At 33.8% G+C, this 22,150-nt stretch overlaps 1 protein-coding gene across 1 annotated transcript in view; it reads right to left on the bottom strand.

Annotated features, from left to right (window-relative positions):
* The window catches only part of TBCA (tubulin folding cofactor A), a 100,631-nt gene that overhangs the window by 9,355 nt on the left and 69,126 nt on the right, over positions 1-22,150 (bottom strand). The window contains exon 2 of the mRNA XM_036846922.1: positions 7,243-7,348. Within this exon, the coding sequence (XP_036702817.1) occupies positions 7,243-7,348 (106 nt within the window). The remainder of the gene's footprint in view (positions 1-7,242; positions 7,349-22,150) is intronic.

Below are 22,150 nucleotides of genomic sequence, written 5' to 3' on the forward strand. Positions count from 1 at the left end.
TGGGATAGGGAGGGTGGGAGGGAGACGCAAGAGGGAGGGGATAGGGGGATATATGTATATATATAGCTGATTCACTTTGTTATAAAGCAGAAACTAACACACCATTGTAAAGCAATTATACTCCAATAAAAATGTTAAATAAAAAAAGAGAGAATTATATAACACAGTCAAGGCTGGTTCAATATTTGAAAACTAATCCATGTAATTCACAGTATCAACAGGCCAAAGAAGAAAAATCATGTGATCTTACCAAATGACACACAAGAAGCATTTGACAAAATCCAACCCATTCATGACAAAAATACTCAGCAAAACTGTGAATAGAGGAGAATTTCCTCAACTTGAAAAAGACCATCTACAAAACCCCTACAGCTAATATTTATGTAATGATAAAAAACTATCTCCCTAAGACTGGGAACAAGGTAAGAGTGTCCACTCTGACCATTCCTATTCAACATAGCACTGTAAGTTCCAGCCAGGGCAACAAAGCAAGAAAAGAAATAAAAGACATACAGATTTAAAAGAAATAAAACTGTTCTTATTTGCAAATGACATGATTGTCTACATAGAAAATCAGAAGGAATCTACCAAAAACTCCCAGAACTCATATGTGAGGTCAGCAAGGTCACAGGTTATAAGATCCACACACAAAAAATTGACTGCACTTTTTTATACCTAACAACAAATACAGCATTGGAAACTGAAACTAAAAACAATACCATTTACAATAGCGTCAAAGAAAAGGAAACACTTAGGTTTAAATCTAACAAAACATGTACAGGATCTGTATGCTGAAAATTACAAAATACTTATGAAAGTTAGACCTAAATAAACTGGAGAGACTTACCATGTTCACTGATCGGAATACTCAACATGGTAAAGATATCAGATCTCCCCAAGTTGATCTATATAGGTTTAATGCAATTTCTATCAAAATCTTAGCAAAGTGTTTTACAGATACAGACAAGCTTATTTTAAAATTTTTATGGAAAAGCCAAGAAACTAGAATAGGTAAAACAATTTTGAAAGAAAAGAAAAGCAACTGAGAGGGCTCAGTCTTCCCTGTGTTAAGGTTCACTATACAGCTATAGTAATCAAGATAGTGTGGTACTGGTAAAGGGTTAGACACAGATTAATGGACCAGAACAGAACCCCAAAATAGACCCACACAAATAAGTCCAACAGGTTTCTGACAAAGGTACAAAAGCATTTCAATGGAGGAAGGATAACCTTTTCAATGAATGCTGCTGGAACAACTGGGCACTCACTGGCAAAAACATGAACCTTTAATTAAACCTCATACCTTACATAAAAATTAACTCAAAATCAATCAAAGCCTTGAATGTAAGACATAAAACCACACAACTTTTAGAAAAAAAGAGAAAATCTTCAGGACCTAGGTCTAGGCAAGGAGGCCTTAGACTTGAGATCAAAAGTATGATTCACAAAAGGAAGCATTAGATGTAAATGAGGTGTTCTCAAAGTTAAAAACTGTTGCTCAGTAAAAGATTGTGTTAAGAGGGTAAAAAGACAAATTAGAGACTAAAAGAAAATATTTGCAAACCACATATCCAACAAAGGGCATTTATCTAGAAAATATTAAAAATTCTCAAAATTAAAAAAGTAAAAAAATAAAGTATCTATTTAGAAACTGGGCAGAAGACATGAACAGACATTTCACTGAAGAGGATATACAGACGGGCAACAAGCAAATGAGATGTTCAACATTATTAGCTATTAGGGAAATCCAAATTAAAAGCACAATCAGCTATCACTACACACTTATCATGTAGGTGATGGCTAAATGCTAAAATTAAAAACAGTGATAACACCAAATGCTGGTGAGGATGTGGAGAAGTCAAACCATGCAAACATCATTGGTAGGAACGTAAAATGGTACAGCCACTCGAAAAGAGTTTGGTAGTTTCTTTTAAAACAAAAAATGTACTAATATGACCCAGCAATTGCTTGGGCATTTATCCCAGAAAATGAAAACTTATGTTCACATAAAAATTGAATATGAACATTCATAACAGCTTTTTTGTATCAGCCAAAACCTGGAAACAATCCAAGTATCCTTCGATGGTTAAAATGTGGTACATTCATTCCATGGAACACTACTCAGCAACAGTAAGGAACAAATTATTGATACACTCAATGACCTTGATGGACCTCAAGAAATTATTAAGTGGAAAAAGTCAATTTCAAAAGGTTACATACTGTGTGATTCCATTCCATGTTATATAACATTCTTTAAAGAGTGTTAATTATTTAGGATTTAAGGGGTGGAGAGGACAGGGGCTATAAAGAGATAGCAAAAGGCAGTCTTGTGATGGAATGGTTCTCCATCATGATCGTGTAGCAGTTACACATGCTACACATGCGATGGAATTGCATAGAATTATACACACACACAATGAGCACATGTATAACTAGTGAAATGTAAATAAGCTCTGTGGTGTACCAATGTCAGTTTCATGGTTTGGATACTGTAATTATGCAAGATGCTACATTGTAAAAGGAATGGTAAAGGGTATATAAGACTTCCCTGAAAATTTTTTGCAACTCCCTGTGAGTCTGTAACAAAAAACAAAAAAAGCAAGTGTATAAATAGAACACCATTTATAAACCTGATTATATGTACCAAGAGACAATAAAATTTTACTTATTGATAAAAAAAATCTGGTGTTTCTTGCAGCCATGTAAGAGACCCTTGGTCAAATTCCTCTTTGTAGACTGAAACCTCCTATTATTTTCCATATATTTAATGAAAAAATTTCCCCTTCAGTTTTAGGAAAAAGAAATATCAAATTGTGAACGTTAACTCATGTTTCAAGTAAATCACAAAAAATGTGGTGCAAAAATTTCACAATACTGCAATTATATGTAATAAATGTAAGGCTTTTGTGAGAAATCTTTGTTGAAAATTGTACCAGTTTGTCCTTTAATATTAATTCTGGAAGGTAAGAAATGCATCATGCCTTAGGTAAAATAACTGAGATATGTTTGATTGTCATTATTACCAATCATTTCTGTTCCAGAATAGGCTTAAAAAAAAAAACCAAAAAAAGATGAGAATACCTTCACCAGTTGAGGGCAAAATCCTCTGTAACCATCCCTAATCGGGGGATGAGGATATTGGAGAAAAAGAGGAATATCATAAGCAAAAGGCTAAAATCAATATTTAGTCAACATTTGAATGTTGTGTTATAGAATAACTCTTTGACTGGTATTTTGGCTTATTACGGTCCTGAAACTTCTGCCTAGTTATTTATTTTAAAACAACTAAAATTAAGCCCAGTGCAAGAGAGAACAATTTTGGCAATCAATTTCAGGTAAGAAGTTTGACAGGGACCAAGAGACAGCATTGTATGTGTATGTTATAAAATATTAGGGCTGGTTCAGAAGATCTAGGAAAGCCAGAGCAAAATGGAACCAAGTGAGAGAAAAGCCAAGGTAGTGCACAGTGACTGGGGATGGCATTTAGCTCAGAAGAGGAGGAAATACAGGGAGAAGAGTAGAGAACCCACAAAATCTGGCACTTGGCTTCCATATTTTTTATGAGGGGCATCAGCAAATGTCACGAAACAATTCCTGACCTTAAAGTAGTAGGCAATTAGGAAAAGAGCAGTGCTTCTGGCAACGCAACTCCCCTTGCATATAAGAAAAAACATGTATGGCTGGCCACCGCAAAGCTAAGCTAGGAAAAGGAACTGAGAAAAGCATGTAGGCTGGGCTAAAGACAAGGTTTCATGAGACCCTGAAACAAAACTGCAACTGACAACTGTATACACTGCAGGTTGAGAATATCAGAAAACAAAAAAACTTATTGCTCTGTAATTAGATATGGGTTGGTATTCTTGAATTTAAGTACTAGGCTGACTATGAATCTAGGATATCATGTTATAAACCATGACCACTGTGACAAAAGAATTTTAACATGGTTGAGTTTAGAAAGGGTTTTTGAACAAATTTTTTCCCCTTTTACATCTGCATATGTAGTCAATGATATAACCAGTAAGTGGCTAATATCTTTTTTAAAATTTTTTTATTTTTTAACATCTTTATTGGAGTATAATTGCTTTACAATGGTGTGTTAGTTTCTGCTGTACAACAAAATGAATCAGCTATACATATACATATATCCCCATATCCCCTCCCTCTTGCGTCTCCCTCCCTCCTATCCTCCCTATCCCACCCCTCTAGGTGGTCACAAAGCACTGAGCTGATCTCCCTGTGCTATGCAGCTGCTTCCCACTAGCTATCTATTTTACATTTGGTAGTGTATATATGTCCATGCCACTCTCTCACTTCGCCCCTGCTTACCCTTCCCCCTCCCAGTGTCCTTAAGTCCATTCTCTACATCTGCGTCTTTATTCCTGTCCTGCCCCTAGGTTCTTCAGAACCATTTTTTTTTTTTTTTTAGATTCCATATATATGTGAGTAGTTAATATCTTTAAGTTAACAATTAGAACACAGGATTCAATAAAGAGTTAATCCTTACCTATCAAGTAGTAATTTTACTGAAAGATAATCAATATATAAATACAAATGAAATAAAACAGATTCTGTGATAATCTGTGACATTATTTGCAGAATTTTATTTAGAAAGGAAACACAGTCCCCATTCCAAGTAACTTACAACTCATATTCTAGCTATAGGACTATTTTAAAATACATTATTGGTGATGAAACGAACAGGGCAAAGAAAAAACTAAACAAGGTCACTAACTACACAAGTGGGAAAATAAACCAGATGGGGTCTAAGAAGGACTTGGGTGAAATAAGTGATACACTATGTTATAATGTTTCTCACTAGATGTGGGAAAACAATACAGTACCTTAAAGTGAGAGAGATACAAAAGTGATATGAATATTTATGGAAGTATATATTAAAAAAGCATTTAACATAATGTTAAGAATCAAAAAGTTACATTCCATATGTAAATCCTTATGAAGGGCAGTTAGTTTACAAAAGTCAACATTTTGGGGGACATACTATATCTGCACACCTGTTTACAAATCCTCTCTCAATTTAAGAATATCTGACACACGAATGTCCTTTGCTAGATCATACATAGAGGAAGGGAGGCTCTCCTGGAAGCTCAAGAAAATAAGAAAGTTCTCTTCTTGTATAACCTGAAGAAGGAGACAGTTCAAGTGCCACTGCATTCCTTGTGCACAACAGAAAGCAACTACCTACAGAAAAATCCACTTTAAGTGATTAATTTTGCTTAATTAAGTCTGGGTTAAGTGTGCATTACCATCTGTAACATAATTTATATGATGAAAACCACTGTGAGTTCATAAAGATGATTTAAAAAATAAGTCTTGAGATATAATCTGTATAAGCTCTTTTATATTCTCCTTTTACCTAGTGTCATCTGGATTTTATTCCAAATGCACTGGACACTGGGTTTTAACTAAAGGGATAAGTAATCTGATGTACCTTTTAAAGAGATCAACCTGGCTGCTGTGGTATGAAAGGAATGGAGAGTTATCAAGAGACAAAGAGGATATCAACCAGGAGGCTTTTGCAGTAGTACAGGCATGAAGTGATAGTGGACTGGACTAGGATAGTGGCAGTAGAGAAAGAAATGGAAGGAAAAAAGAAACAGGACTGGTGATCAAGAGAAGACCCATAAGTTTTGGTTTGGGTATCTAAATAAGTAGACGTACCATTTATTGAGAGGGGGGAAACAAGAGAAAGACTAGCTTCTTGTTTCAGGGAGGTGAGCTGGGTTGAGGGAAGACCAAGATTCTTATCTTGAACACACAAGGGATATGTCAAATTGGTGATCAGTTGAATATACTGATATATATTGGAGTGATTGGGTCCAGAGATAGAAATTTGGGAGATACTGGCACCAGAATGAATGTCAAGTAAGCAGGAATTCTGGGTTTTTCTGTTTTGTTGTTGTTTTTAATGCCATGTCTAAAAGAGTGCCTGGAACAGTATTTGGCAAGTAGCAGGGGTTCAATAAATATCTGCTGTGCAAACAAATGAATGGGCATAAAGATGGTACTTAAAGTTAAAGGATGGTATGAGATTACCTAGAGAGGAATTGTAGCTAGAACTCTTAAGGTTAAAAAAATTTTTTTTAAAGATAGAGAAAGAGACACATAGAGATGGGAGAGAGAGAGCGAGCTGGGAGAGGGAGAGTTTCAGCAAAGGAGACTGAGAAACAATGGCAGTGAAACCTGGAGACCATTCTATCAAAGATGCCAATATAAAAGAGCATTCCAAGGAGAGTGTCAAATGCTGTAGAGGTTATGTAAGAAAGAAGTGATAACAATGTCACTGACGGCTGTAACAAGGGCTGAGGCACACAATCCACTCTAACAGGAAGGAAGGTGGGTAGTATGGGTACAGGTGCAGGTAGATTGATAGATTTTGTGGTGGGAATATAAGTTCCCTTGACAGCCTCTATTTTCTCAAGCAATTACAAAACAAGTGTCAACCAGGAGTGAATATAAATTAAATATTATGATGAGAATAAATAAAGTGTTATGAAACCACAGAGGAGGGGCACCTAACTCAGTGTTAGGGTGGAGTGTAGAGGAGGTTTAAAGAATAAGTAGGAATTAAAAAGGAGAGGGTAGGCAGGACCAGTAGGAAGAATGTCCCAGACATATGCAATATCTCAGAGGTAAAGGAGAAAGGGCTTGTTCAGGAAACTAAAAGGCAGGACCTAAGAGGTCCAGATAGGGACTGGCAAAAGATGAGGCTGGAATGATAAGGAGGTACCACAATTAAGAAGAGCTGTGTATACAATGCTAAGGAGACTGAAACTTGTCATGAGGATAATCAGAAGTAGCCACTGAAATGCATAATGTGTATATGTGTGTGTGCGTGTGTGTGTGTGTGTGTATAATTTTGGTGGTCTTCACATCAGTTTGGGAAAAATATCTGTAAATATAAGTATATTTAATTATAAGACTAGGCCATTTTATATTTAATACTTAAAACTGGAGAGGCAGTACTGCTTAATGGCTGAGTACAGATTCCAGAGCCAGAATGCCTGTGTTCAAATCCCAGGTATGCCACTTAGCAGTTGGATGACCATGGGCAAGTTATTTAACCTGTGTTTCAGTTTCCTTATTTTTAGATGGTAACTTTCCTTATTTTTAAATGGAGATTTTAATAGGACCTTTAGTAGGACCTTCTCAGAGGGCTGTTAATCCATTGTTAATATGGTATTCTGTAAATGTTAGCTGTTATTATTTAAGATATAATTTTACCTGCTTTTTAATAGCATAATTTTCACCATCTTCAGCTTTCATTTTTTCAATCTTTTCTTCTTGTTGTTTTGCTTCCTTCTCATACATCATTTTTTCTTTGACCAATCTATAAATAAACCAAAAACTGTTTCAGAGAATTAACTTTCTCTCTAGCAACAGACCAGAAAAAACAAAGAAACTCTGTAAATATAAAGTATACTTTAAAAAGCATACGTACTAGATGGGGAGGAGAAGGGAGGGGAAGAAAAATATGTTAGCCACAGATGTATGAACCTCATGACCTTAAGTTTTATACCTGCCTAAAGCAAGTCAATCTATCAAAGCATAGAATTCTTAAATTTTTAATTAAAAACATTCCATTATAGTAACTGTATTTACAATCTAAAAATAACATTCAAAATTATTATATACTAACATTTCTATATTGTTTGCTTTACTTATTTACTTAAAATTGCATTAATAATATATTTGTTTCAGGTGTACAATATAGTGATTTGATATTTTTATACATTATGAAATTATCACCGCAATAACCATATGTCATCTGTAACCATACAAAGTTGTATCTCTTAATCTTCTTCACCTATTTTGTCTGTGTCCCCAACCCGTCTTCCCTCTGGCAACCACCAGTTTGTTCTCTGTATCTATAAGTCTGTTTCTGTTTTGTTTTGTTTTTTAGACTCCATATGTAAGTGAAATCATTCGGTATTTTCTCAGTTTGACTTATTTCACTTAGCATTAACACCTTCCAGGTCCATCCACGTTGCTGAGGAGGAGTAACCAAAAAAAAAAAAAATGCTAAGACCAATGTCAAAGAGGTTACTGCCTATATTTTCTTCTAGGAGTTTTATGATTTCAGGTCTTGCATTAAAGTCTTTAACACATTTTGAGTTTATTTTTGAATATGGTGTAACAAAGTGGCCCAGTTTCATTCTTTTGCATGTAGCTGTCCAGTTTTCCCAATATCATTTATTGAGGAGACTGTCTTTTCCTCATTGTATATTCTTGTCTCCTTTATCATAGATTAATTGACCATATGAGTGTAGGTTTATTTCTGGACTCTCTATTCTGTTCCATTCATCTGTGTGTCTGTTTTAGGGCCAGTACCATATTGTTGGCTATTCGGGGCCTTTTGTGGCTCTAAATGTCTTTTTTTAACTGATATATGTTATCCAAATTTTTATACATGTACCTGAAACAACATAATGGTAAAAGCTCAGCTTACTGAGAAAAGTCAAGTATATTGCATGCCAAATCCAAAACAAAGAAAAACTAGGTTATTTTCAACAACCAAAGTGTTTAAGAAGTATTTACTATGCACTTAATTTTGTGTCTGACCTTCCTGTGTGAGGGACTGGGATATATAATTTAGACATGGTTCTCTCACAGACAAATAGTGGAAACAAACAAGTATTTAATTGCTAAAGCAAGAAAGGGTATTGACAGAGATCAGGAAGATTTTCAACAACAAGGAACAACAGAGCAATACGAAGTTCTACTAATTATTCCTCAGATAACCAAACTTCAATTAACCATAACAGTGCAATCTCCCCTAATTCTCATTAATCAAAGTTTTAATGTAAAAGAAAAGTGCAGTCCAAGAAAACACTAATGTTCCTATATACATATTTCCTAAGGAACAGAAGAAAAAAACTTTCACAGTCCCATAGTTATTAAAAGCAGCTTTTTCCATCTGGCTTGCTGACTTACTTCTAGACCTATGTTACTGGGATGGAATTAAAAATCATATTAGAGCATGGCTTTTGTCTAATCATTTGCAATGAAGATTTTTAAGTGTATTTCAAAAGACAATTTAATTTTCATATTCTAATAGGACTTAACATAAGTTCACAAATCTAAAAAATCTTTTGTCATACTACTTGGAAGGCTTTTAAGTCAGCTTTAGTTTGGATTTAAATCACCACATAAACTGCATACTAAATATTAAAATACTAAAATGTTCCAGTTTGGAATTTTGAGTTGTGCAAGCAAGGCTCATCCTGTCCTTCATGATCCTGCACTAGTGACACAGATGGAAAGAAACATAACAAAAAGTTAACAGTATTTACAGTAGAATATAATATGTGACCTTCAAATTCTCATCCTAAAATATCTCAAAGTGAAAAACAAAACAAAATAGGCATAAATTTTATGTTGCCATGAATATAAACAAACAACAAAGGATATTCAAGAAACAAATAACAAAGGATACCTGGGAAACTACTATTTGTGGTTACCTGAGGAGAAAAGCCCTAATGATTTGGGGTAGGGATGGTCAGCTGGGAGGTAAATAGAGAGGCTTTCATTTTATGCCTCTCAATAAAGTTCCAGGGTTTTTTTTCCCCATGTATAAGTATTACTTCTATCAAAAAAATTTAGATGCTTATAATTATCTCTGAGTGGCACAATTCTGAATGATTTTAAAGTCTGCTAGTTACTCCTTTGGATATATTTTCTATATGTTCTGGAATAAAGCAAAATTCAATTAGAAAGATACCAAAATATACCTAATAGTTGTAATTCTCTAAACATTGCTATCTTTTGCTAGTTTTTCAAATGCTATTAAAATAACAAGTACAAATAAATATAAAGTCATAACTTATTATATTTTAAAGGCATAATTAACTGAAAATATTTTTTTTTAAAGGAATTCCTTTATTTTTATTTATTTATTTATTTTTGGCTGTGTTGGGTCTTTGTTCCTGTGCAAGGGCTTTCTCTAGTTGCGGCAAGCGGGGGCCACTCTTCATCGCGGTGCACGGGCCTCTCACTATCGCGGCCTCTCTTGCTGTGGAGCACAAGCTCCAGACACGCAGGCTCAGTAGTTGTGGCTCACGGGCCTAGTTGCTCCGTGGCATGTGGGATCTTCCCAGACCAGGGCCCGAACCCGTGTCCCCTGCATTGGCAGGCAGATTCTCAACCACTGTGCCACCAGGGAAGCCCTGAAAATATTTTTTAGTCTTACAAACCCCACACCTACAGAGAAACATAGCAAGTTCAAAATTTGGTCACTTTTAGTAGTTAGACAAATATATAAGAGTAAAATAAAGAAACAAGAAGAAGCAACAGAAAAGGATAGACATAAGGAGAAATTTTAAGAAATGACAGCCATCTAGGTAATGATAATCAAATGATAACAAACTACTTAACTGTCTATGTACGGACATAACATGATTTTAAATATGCAGGCCAGTGTTTTACAAACTATTCCATAGCACATGAGTAGTCAAAAAAGCTTAAAAAACACTGCTTGCCAAATCTTAAAAATTTATGATACGTATTTGCACATTAAAGGGTCCTGAGAAATCTTGTAGTAAGAAAATCAGTTTAATTTTGTTCAACTGCAAGCTTACTTGAGGCAAAAAAGAACTTTCCCCCACTCAGCATTCTCCAGAACAGCTGCCTCTCAACACACGTTTGAGAAGTACACTGTAGTAATCTATAAACTTTACACAAATCTGCATACAACACATTTAAATATACTGTTCATAAAATTCTAAATAGAATAAAATTTGGGGGTAAATCAAGAATTAAGAAACCTTGGGATAAAAAGTTTTAGCTTAATTTGATATCTTGATTTTACAGTTTCTCATATGGTAAATAAGATTTTCATAGTTATAACCGAATTTGTACTTATGGCCATCTAGTAACTAACAGCCCAACACCAAGCCATGCTAAAGATACAAATGACAAGCCTGCAATTAATGATAGTAAGAAACTGTAATAAATTGATCTAAAAAAATTTGATATTTAGAAGAACATTTTATATGGATATTTTCAAACAAAAAATGTAGAGAAAATAGCATAATAAACCCCAGGTACTCATCACTCAGTCAACAATTATTAATATTTCAGCAATCTTGTTTCATGTATCTCTTGCCACTTATTTGTGTATTTATTTATTAGTATTTTCAGATATTTTACCTTTGGTTTGATTTTTGAAGTTAAAAGCCTATGACTTCCACCATCCCCCCTACCTTGCACCATACACAAAAATTAACTCAAAATGGATCAAAGATCTAAAAAGCTAAAATTATAAAACTTTTGGAAGAAAACATAGAGGTAAATCTTGGTGACCCTGGACTTGGCAATGACTTTTTAGATATGACACCAAAAGCACAAGAAAAAGAAAAAAAAAATTGGCCTTCATCAAAATTTTAAAAACTCTGTGCTTCAAAAGACACTATCAGAGAATTCCCTGGTGGCCCAGGGGTTAGGACTCTGTACTTTCACTGCTGAGGGTCCAGGTGGCCAAAAAAAGACACTATCAGGCAAGTGAAAAGACAACTGCAGAATGAGAGAAAATATTTGCAAATCATATACTGGATAAGGAACTTGTATCTAGAATATATAAAGAACAATTCAATAATAATAATAAAATAAGTTTAAAAAATCCAATTAAAAATGGGCAAGCTGAATAGACATTTCTCTAAAGAAGATATACATATGCCCAATAAGTACATGGAAAGATGCTCAACATCATTAGTCATCAGGGAAATGCAAATCAAAACCATAGCAAGATAGCACTTCACACTCATGAGGAGTTTATAATCAAAAAGTCAGATAATAACAAGTGTTGCTGACAAGAATGTGGAAAACCTGAAACCACCAAACACTGCTAGTGGAAATGTAAATTGTTGCAACTGCTTTGGAAACTTGGCCATTCCTCAAAAGCTTAAACACAGAGTTACCATATATCTCGGTAATTCCATTCCTAAGTATATACCCAAGAGAAATGAAAACATATGTCTACATGAAAACTTGTACATGAATGTTCATAGCAGCATTATGCATACATAATAGGCAAAATGTGGAAACAAGTTAAAAGTCCATCAACTGATGAATGGACAAACAATATATGGTATATCATACAATGGAATAATATTCGGCATACAAAGAAATGAAGTACTGAATCATGCTACAATCTAGATGAACCTTAAAAACATTATGCTAAGTGAAATAAGTCAGACATAAAGGCCACATATTGTATGATTCTATTTATAGGATATATCCAGTATAGGTAAATCTATAGAGACAGAAGGTAAATTAGAGGTTGCCTAGGATGGGGGAATTTGGAGGGTAATAGCTAAAGGGTTTGGGGTAATAAAAATGTTCTAAAAATGACTGTGGTGACAGCTGCACAATTCTGGGAATATACTAAAAACAAACTAATTGTAGACTTTAAGTGGGTGATTTATAGGGTATCTGAATTACATCACAATAAAGTTGTTAACAAAAAGAAAAAGAAAAAAAGCTTGTGACCATAAATTCAGCTATAGGGGAAAGCTGTAAGTAGTACCGGATACATTCAAACCTGGACTTATTGAGAGTTGAACATGTGAACATCATGTATAGAAATTTGCATTTGACTTATAGTTTAAAACTGCTTTAACAGTAATTTTCAGTATTAAGATAAAAATATCCTCTGAGGTTTAAAATTTCAAAATAAAATCATTAATGCATATCACTATAGATATTTCTGTAAAAGTTCCTTTGACATAGAAAATGCTAGGACAGAGATGGCAAGTTGCCAGCCTGCTTAAATGGGACCTAAAGATGGTTTTATTTTATTCACAGAAAGAATTAAAAAAAAAACCAAACATATTTGTTACCAAATTAAACAACTGGGAGATTTAAGTCTGGATTTCTGGCTTCTCTTAAGATGTTTTTTATAAGGGAATATTAGGCCTGCATCCTACTACTGGATGGAACTAAGTAGTGGCTGTTGACTGTTTTAGATGAGGCATGTGTTGCTGTTCACTGTGCCCCAACTCATACGACTCCCTGTTTCTCAAACACTCAAGCCTTTTACTCGACCCTGTAAGCAACTGAGTTTAGAACCTGTGGGCTGGGAAACTTGCTATCATTAATGCAGTAGAGCTATTATTGTTGTTTTTATTATCTTAATAGAATCACAATTAGCATTCAGAATATCAGGGATAACCAGAAACCACTGGGATTAGCAATGAGACTTTCAATATTTCTAAAGATGACAGGTTACTAAACTCCTCTAGTAAATGAAAGTAGCTGGGACTGGATAAGCTATCAGAAAGAAGCACATTTAACAATATCCTGTAATTCAAAAACCTAGAACAAGGGTTGGCAAGCTATGGCCAGTGAGCTGAATTTGGCCTGCCATCTGTCTTTGTATGGTCTGAGAACTATAAATAGTTTTCACATTTTTAAATGGTTAAAAATATTTAAAAAATATTTTGTGACATGTGAAAATCATAGGGAATTCAAATTTCAGTGTCCATAAATAAAGTTTTATTGGAACACAGCCACACTCATTCATTTATGTATCCTCTATAGCTACTTTCACGTAATGACAGCAGAGATGAGTAGTTGTGACAATATGGCTCACAAAGTCTAAAATATACACTACCTGGCCCTTTACAAAAAAGGGTTGCTGACCCCTGACTTAGAAGACCTTGACTTAACTCTATCCAACCCCTACTTAACCATCTTAGCATTTACCACACTACACTGAAACCAAGTCTTACTTGCTAGGTCTTAAGTTCCTTGAAGATGGGATTAGGTTGTATTCATACTGTATTCCTGATCTGTGATTGACACATGGTAGACACTCAATGTTTGCTGAATGAAATGTTGAGTCTAAAAATCTCACTATTGCCTTTTAACATTTTCAATTTAAAGAGATACATAAGACAATTCTGAAGTGGAACAAAAATGATTCACAAAATTTGAGAAATAAAAAAAATACAGTGATTTCTGAGAAAGCATACAATGAAAGAGATAAATTCTATGCCTAGATCCACTGACAGCTCTGGTTGGTAATCCTAGTCATCCTACTCCATGTACTTCTCCATGGAAAACAGCAGTCATCGCCTCAGCAAAATTGACAAGACAGTCAACTATGTATCATACTTGACAAGTAAAGGTGCTGAATATTTACATGACTATTAGAATATCAAAACTAGCATAAGTAAAGTTTTTGTTAAAAAAAAAAAAGCCATACTGTGAAAAGGCTCAGGAAGTTACTGAATAGCAAATGTACTGCTCCCCAAAAGAAAAAAAATCACAGTTAGTGAGAACCCAGTAATACCAGCGTGTAAAATTACAATAAATAAAATGCTAAGGCAAGATGCAAGAGAGACTGAAAAAGTTCCACCTTCAAACAGTATAAATCAATGTACCGAGACAAGTCACATGACATGGAAGAGGTTTTAGAGAGTATATACACAACTTCAGCTTTACTATATATTATCAAATTGCTTTCCAAAATGGTTGTATCAATTGATACCCAACCTGCAGTATATGAAATTTCCTGCTTCTCTTTGGCATCCTGGTGAACAACTGGAATTGTATGAGTTACTAAATTTCTGACAATAAGAACAGTGTGAAATGGTATTATATTATGTTTGAAATATTAACTTCCCTGAAAACTTATAAGGTTATCTATGTTTATTAATATAGTATAGTTGCTGGATAAGTATTTGTTAAATCTATGAATGAATAGCTTCTGGTGAATTGGACTCTTCTTCCTTTCTCTAGGAAAGGCTAAGATTTAATAAGAAAACTTAACTCAAGTATATATAGTCATAGTTCTTAAATTTGTTACTAAAATATTTTTCTGTAACATACATATGCATATGATCCTATAAGTACAGGAACATTTGAAAAATTATAAAGAATAAAATTTTTAAATCAGTCATAATCTCATTGCCCAAGCTAACTACTACTGATCCAAAATGGACATAATTCTAAAATTCCAAAAACATTAAAAAAAATTAGAATTAAAAAATTAAGTTTGGCATAAACTCATTTACCAGCAAAATGTGACCTCAACTGACATGAAAATATTTATAGACTTTATGTATTCTACTTAATGTGAACAATCACGTTTCACTGCAGAAATATGAATGTGTTTGATTATAGAGTACTTCTCTAGACACTATTATGTAAATGCATTTATTAGTGTTCCAAAATCTAAAAAACCTGGAATTCAGAAATACATATGGGCCCAACAGTTTCATATAAGGGATTATGAAACCTGTATTAACATTTTGAATATTTTTCACTAGTTTTTTTTTAAACATGTGCGAAAATTTATATTATATATACACACACAACTGATCCTTGAACAACTCAGGGGTTAGGGATGCTGATCCTCCTCACAGTCAAAAATCCATGTATATCTTTATAGTTGACCCTTTGTATCTGGTTCTGCGCCCTTGAACCATGGATCAAAAATAGTAATGTAGTACATCTTTATGGAAAAAAATCCATGTATAAGTGGACCTATGCAGTTCAAACCCATGTTGTTCAAGAGACAACTGTATATAAATAAATAAATAAATAAATAAATAAATGGGATAGTGTACCATTTCCAATCTCATTAAATATTCTTTGAAAATATAGCTATTAGCGGCTGCAAAGCATTTCATAATACCAGTATGACAGCTTATTAAATGCTGTTAGACATCTAGGTCATCCCCATATAAATAATATTGTGATGAACATCCCTACTCATAAATTTTATAGATGTATATTATTTTCTTATTACATAATATTTAAAATATATAGTGTCTGAGGAGAAATTAGACTAAATCCTTTTCCAGTAAACTAGTGATCATTTATTGATGAATACTTCCTTTTTCTACTGATATGATAACCTACCTTACTCATTCATTATTAGTAGTCATAAACAAAATGCAAATATTAATTCAATCTATCCTATTTTAGCCTACTATTTAGTATTTCATCTTAGTCAAAGAAAACAGTATACCAGATTTCACTGTTGAAATATTAATAAGCATATCAAAGCCTACATTAAAGAGATATAAAATTAAAAAGAGAAAAGTAAGGGAAATGAACATCAAGGGAAAAGAAGATAAACCTGATAACCAATAGGAGTTGTAGATAGTGATAAAGTAAAAAATCAGGGAAAGAATTTTTTCTTTAAAAACTAAACTTTCCCTTGGGGGCAGAGATAAATTAGGAGTGTGGGATTAACAGATACACACTACCATATATAAAATAGATAAGCGAGGATTTACTGTATAGTACAGGGAACTATATTCAATATCTTGTAACACACTACGATGGAAAAGAATTGAAAAAATGAATATACATAACCAAATCACTTTGCTGCACACCTGAAACTAACACAGTATTGTAAATCAACTATACTTCAATTAAAAAAAAAAAAATTTTCCCAGAGATGGAAAAAAAACCCCAATCTTAACTGAAAGGGATTTCTAAGTGCCAACTGGAATCAGTGAAAAAACCTCACGTCTATGTACATTGTTGAGAATTTCCAGAGACCCAAAAAAACTAAAGCTTTCAAACAGAGAAGAAATAGGTCACCTATAAAAGTTTTATCTTTCACATTAATAATGCTAGATACCACAAGACATGGGAGCAATCCCTTCAAAGTTCTGAGAGAAAACAATTTAAAACCTGGATTTATAACTATAATAGTGAGAGGAAAATTCACTTATTCATTCAGCAATTATTTACTGAGGGGCTACTATGTGCCAGACATTTTATGTACCAAGGATATACCAGTGAACAAAACCACAAAAATCTCTGCCCTATGGCATTTTTAGTGGGAAAATAAAGACAATAAGCAAAATATATTATAGCATGTTAGATTGTGAAAAGTGCTCTAAGAGAAAAAGCAGTGAAGAAGGGCTGGTAATACAGGGGATTCACTATTTAAAACAAGATGGTCAGGGAAGGCCTCTTTGAGAATGGGATATGTGTTAAGATCTGAAAGAAACAGTAAGTCATGTGGAAAAGTGATGAAAGAAGTCATAGGCCAGGTGAACTTTTTTTTGTTGTATAAAAATTCAAAAAGTTCATCTACTCTGCCTCCTTTCTGACAAATTTACTTAAGAATGTATTCCAGCAAAATGAAGACGAATATCAAGAAAAGAAACCATGGTCAATGAAATGCAACAGTCTAATGAAGGAGAAAAAAAAAATCCCAGTATTGACTGTGTCGTAGGCCTGGAAGACAATCAATCTAAATGAGAATCTTAGTATGGAGTCTTACAGACACATCTTTAAGAAGAAGAATGAGTAAGAAGGCAGAAATCATTTATGTGTTTTTTCTCCCAATAATGAAAAAATGAAAGACAATTAGAAACTCCAGGAAAAGTAACCCCCTCCACTGTCCACCCCCCAACATAGTTATGGTTGTAATATGAAGTAACTGATGAAAAACAAAACTAATTTAACCTGGATTTATAAGAATAGTATCCTTTGAGCAGCATGGGATCCATTGAGAAAGAAATGTAATCCTATATATACCATATTTTAAATGATATATATTTATAATCTATTTATTCATTTTCAACTTTTATAATAGACCTATGAGCACACTATGTCTTCCCCACTTGTTTGAAATATTCAATTTGCATTTTTAAAGTAGCTTTTGCTGGGGGCTTCTGAAAAGTTTGTCATTCTTCCTAAATGTGACATAGCAAGTACAATTCTCTTTTCTCCCCTAGACATCATCACCTGTGACACCTGCCACCTTGGGATCATGAGGAGATCCAGCCTAAAAGGACAGGTCACTCTGGGAAGTCAGAGAACTTGAATCTTTGATGACGTTATTAAACTACTGATTTAACCAACTCTGAATGCACCCTACCTCCAGATTTCCTATTGTATAAGATAATAAACATCCTTATAGTTTAAGTCACATATAGTTTGATTTTCTATTATTATGTTCTTCGAACCTAAAAGCATCTGAAATGATAGAGTCATTAACAACAGAAGAATGTTCTGCAGGTATAGAAATAATGCTTTCTTACTTTGGACTAACTTCTTCTAAACGGATAAATCACTTAGAAATTGAGATACCTCATTTTTTTTTCTTCCCACATACAAATAAATACAATGTAAAGAGGAAATTACCTATACAATACCCAATTTTATGTTTTCCACTGTATTAAGAAATATCTCACGTGAATTTTTGCAAAATCCCTGACACCTGGTGTCCTAGTGGTTAGGATTCCAGGCTTTCACTGCCATGGCCTGGGTTCAATTCCTGGTTGTTCAACTGAGATCCCGCAAGTTGCACGGCACGGCCCAAGGAAAAAAATAAAAAAAAACAAACCACACATAAACAACAACAACAACAAAAACTAAACTGGCATAAAACTTTTAAAATCTGTGTTTATTTTTAATAATCATGGTGTTTACTGGAGGCTAATATCAATAATAAATAATACTATCTTCTATCTATATTGTATTTTCAATTTACAAAGTACTTCTGTAACTTACAGGATACTGGATGTTAAATATTAAATAGTAAAATATCAATGCCCCTAAACTGTGACTTACAGGAGAGTGAGCATTAAGTAGTTAAATATTAATATCTATAAACTATTATGGAGTTCAGATGTTTAATGGCTCTATAAAGTAAACAATATGGCACCAGGAAAAGTATATCTACTCACAGCTTGGAACTCCATAACTTGTCAAATCACTTTAAAATCCCTATCTTCCCCAGCGAAGATGAAAAAAGTATTCAAGATTAGGGAAAGAAGCTATTTGAATTAACAAGTAAAGCAGGTACAAGCTTTTCTGCTAAACATATTGGAAGAAAGCAGTTTACAGAAATCAGAGTGAAACATTGTATTTAGAGTAAATTTTAGGCTTTTGAAGACTAAGGGTTTAGTGATGAGACCCCAGACACACAGAAGAAACAATGTCTTTACAAAAGTATGTGGGGACAAAAATACCAAGAAAGATGCAAGAAAAGAAAAATCTACTCATCTGGGAACTCCAAGTGAACTGCAAATTAGAGGCTTATTGCTTTAGTTGCCTTAATTAAGAATTCTCACTAGCTCCTTAGTGAGAAACAATTGGAGGTTGACATCAGAATCCGATGATTTAGTGTTTATGGTCTATAAAAAAATGTGTAAGTTAAAACTCAGTGAGTTTTAGTCATTCTCTACTAATTCTTTTGTGGTCCCAAGTGAAATTTTCCACTATTTCCAAATTTCAACTAATAATCATAGTCAAGATTTTGGGGGTCAGCAAAATTAAGGAAGAACCTGCTACAGCATCCTGTCCTAAAATAAATAAAACAAAAATGTGCTACACACACACATAAAATGAGATGGGTCTGGAAATGTTGCTTGCTCTGGGTGGAATGCCTTCTCCCTCTCTCATCCTCTCCCCCATCCTCCCAACCCATTCTTCAAAACTTAACTCAGATGTCCTTGTCTTCAATAAGGACCACTCTAGCCCCTACTCTGCAACTCCCCAAGCAGCCACTATGGATCTTTCCTATGAATTTTTATAGCATATTTATTTCCATCACAGAAATTATAAGTTAAATATAAGTTATAATTTTGTCTACTTCTTCACTTGAAAGTAGATGCCCTGAGGACTGAAAATGTGTCTCCTATGAGCACCTTTCAGTGTGTGCCGCACAGATATGTTTACTAAATGAACTCACAATGACCCTGAGTGGTAATCAGGGCAGCTATCACCATCCCCATTTTCAAAGAGGTGAAATGATTCATCTAAGGCCAGCTGGCCAGGAAATGGAGAAATTAGGATTTGAAATTATGACTTCTAACTTCAAGTGTCAATACTTTTTAAACATCATACTATCTCCTGTTTAAAGTAAATGAGTTTCAAAATTTAAATTTCTTTACTTGTTCCAAATGTAAAATCATCCCATGGTTCAAAACTTGAATCGCACACAAGAGCACAAAGTGAAAAGGCAACCCAACACCCACACTCCCTGCCCTGAGCCACTCAGTCCCAACACTGGAAGCAACAAGTTATCAATTTCTTGTGTATCCTAAATGAAAAGTTAAATGTTTAGTTTGATGGTATTTGTTACCTTATCATCTTCCTGTACCCATTAATTAATCCATTAAATTGAAGATGGTTCAAGTTATAGTCACTACTCAAGTAAAATATATGCATCGTTACTTTTAATAAATAAGACGTTTTGTAAACAGCTAAACTGATGCATGCCAAATACAATATCACTATTTTTTGTGCAATTTTGTGAATCTTGGTGATTAATAAATTAATAAGTCTTAGGAATTAATAATTCAAAAACACAAATGTAAAACTAATTATTTCACTAATCCTCTAAACTAGTCCCTTAAAAGTCAGTGAGATTGAAAAGTGTGTACTAATAATAAAAGGGCTATAAAGACACTATTGTGGATAGCTTCTGCTTGAGTCTGTATGAGAAAGCAATAGCACCTCCCACAGCTGCTTCATCTCCATACAAAAACACTCTGACAATTTTAATTACTACCTAAAATCACAAATCTCTCTGTACACTTGACTTTTTATCCTCTGCCCAAACCCACATCTCTGTCTTTGTAACACCTCTATTTAGACATCCCACCGGCAACTAACTGAAGCAGGTTGAAAACTAAGCTCATCACCATCCCACTCTAAAATAATACCGTTTCTCCCAATTTGAGATGTCAACGTCAGAATCACACAAATACTGGATGAAGTAGGCCTGGCCTGGGAGCAGTTCAGGGAAAAAGAGCTAAGGTGTCTGCAAGCTCAATATGAGCCAAGAATGTGATGCAGTTACTAAAAAACCAAAACCAGCCAATTCAATCTCAGATGCATTAGAAGAAGAAGAGAACCTAAAACGTGGTAGGTACACATTACTACATTGGATGAACTGTATCTGTGCTATTATTATTAACAATTTACTTCCAAAATTGTTATACACAACTTAGATCCAAAAGGGATTTAAGGCAGCATCTGAACAAGGATTTTGACAAACCAGAGTTATTAGCAAAAGAATATCCAACATCATCACTCTATTCTGTGAAATAGCTCAGTCTGTCTATAACATTCAGATATATTATGGACTATATAGTTATTCCAAACGAATATAGGTTATCATAACTAAATGGGCAAAGAAAATATCATTTGATGCAAATGACTTAGCTGACTGATGACTGTCACCTCTCATAGATAATAAAAGTTAACATCAGTTAGGATACCTGAATTTTATCAAATTATAAAATAAGCCCAATTTAATGATATTTTACTATAGTAATTATTCTTGGTGATTCAGTAACTCAGGTTATTCTTGGAACTACTGATGAGAAAATTTGGGAGCCAAATCTGAGATTTTTCAGTTGTACAGCTCTAGGGTCCAGAGAACAACTCATGATTTGGGGATTATTAGAATTATACAAAGGTACTTTGGTATGTAATGTGTTTATTCAGTTTGTTGTACTAAGATTTGTTCATTAGGTCACAATGGTTCAAGAAGAAACATGTATGAAGATTTCTGTTATTTTTATATTACTGATACTGAGGTCTTGTTTAAGTCCTTTGTACAGAAGAATGACAAAATAATCATTAACTGTTAATAATTTCCATTCAGAAAAACCTAACAGTTGAAAATAATTTTCATACTATATTCCTATCTAAAGGTATACATATAGTAAATAATCTGGTATATGTTAAAGTATTGAAATACACTTTCAATGTATATTTATTTTGTACTTTACCACATATGAAGCATTTTAAAAAATTAAGTCAAATTTCTAAGTCTTTCACTGCTTAAACACTTCTTCTAAGTAATATTTGGTAATGGTACTTGATATAGAGCTGTATTTGACACAATTTTAATAGCTAGCAAATCTGTGTGAATATTCAGTAGTAAAATTTTCTTAATTATTATAAGGTTAGTTTAGTGATTCCCAATGACTCCTCTAATCTTTCTTCTCTGCATCATATTAATTATAGTCTGCAGTTTTAAAAAAAAGTTTGTATTATCTCTAATATTCCACCCTTTTATTCTTCATTTCTTTACTCAGAGTAAAATAGTCATTTTTGCAGCCTGACTCTCCGAATTTGTCAGTAAACACTGTTTTAAAATGTTGCATTTTCACAACTGGAGGCATTCCACCTTTAGCTCTTGTCCCAC

The sequence above is a fragment of the Balaenoptera musculus genome, chromosome 3, assembly GCF_009873245.2.
Source record: "Balaenoptera musculus isolate JJ_BM4_2016_0621 chromosome 3, mBalMus1.pri.v3, whole genome shotgun sequence".
Taxonomy (NCBI): Eukaryota; Metazoa; Chordata; class Mammalia; order Artiodactyla; family Balaenopteridae; genus Balaenoptera; species Balaenoptera musculus.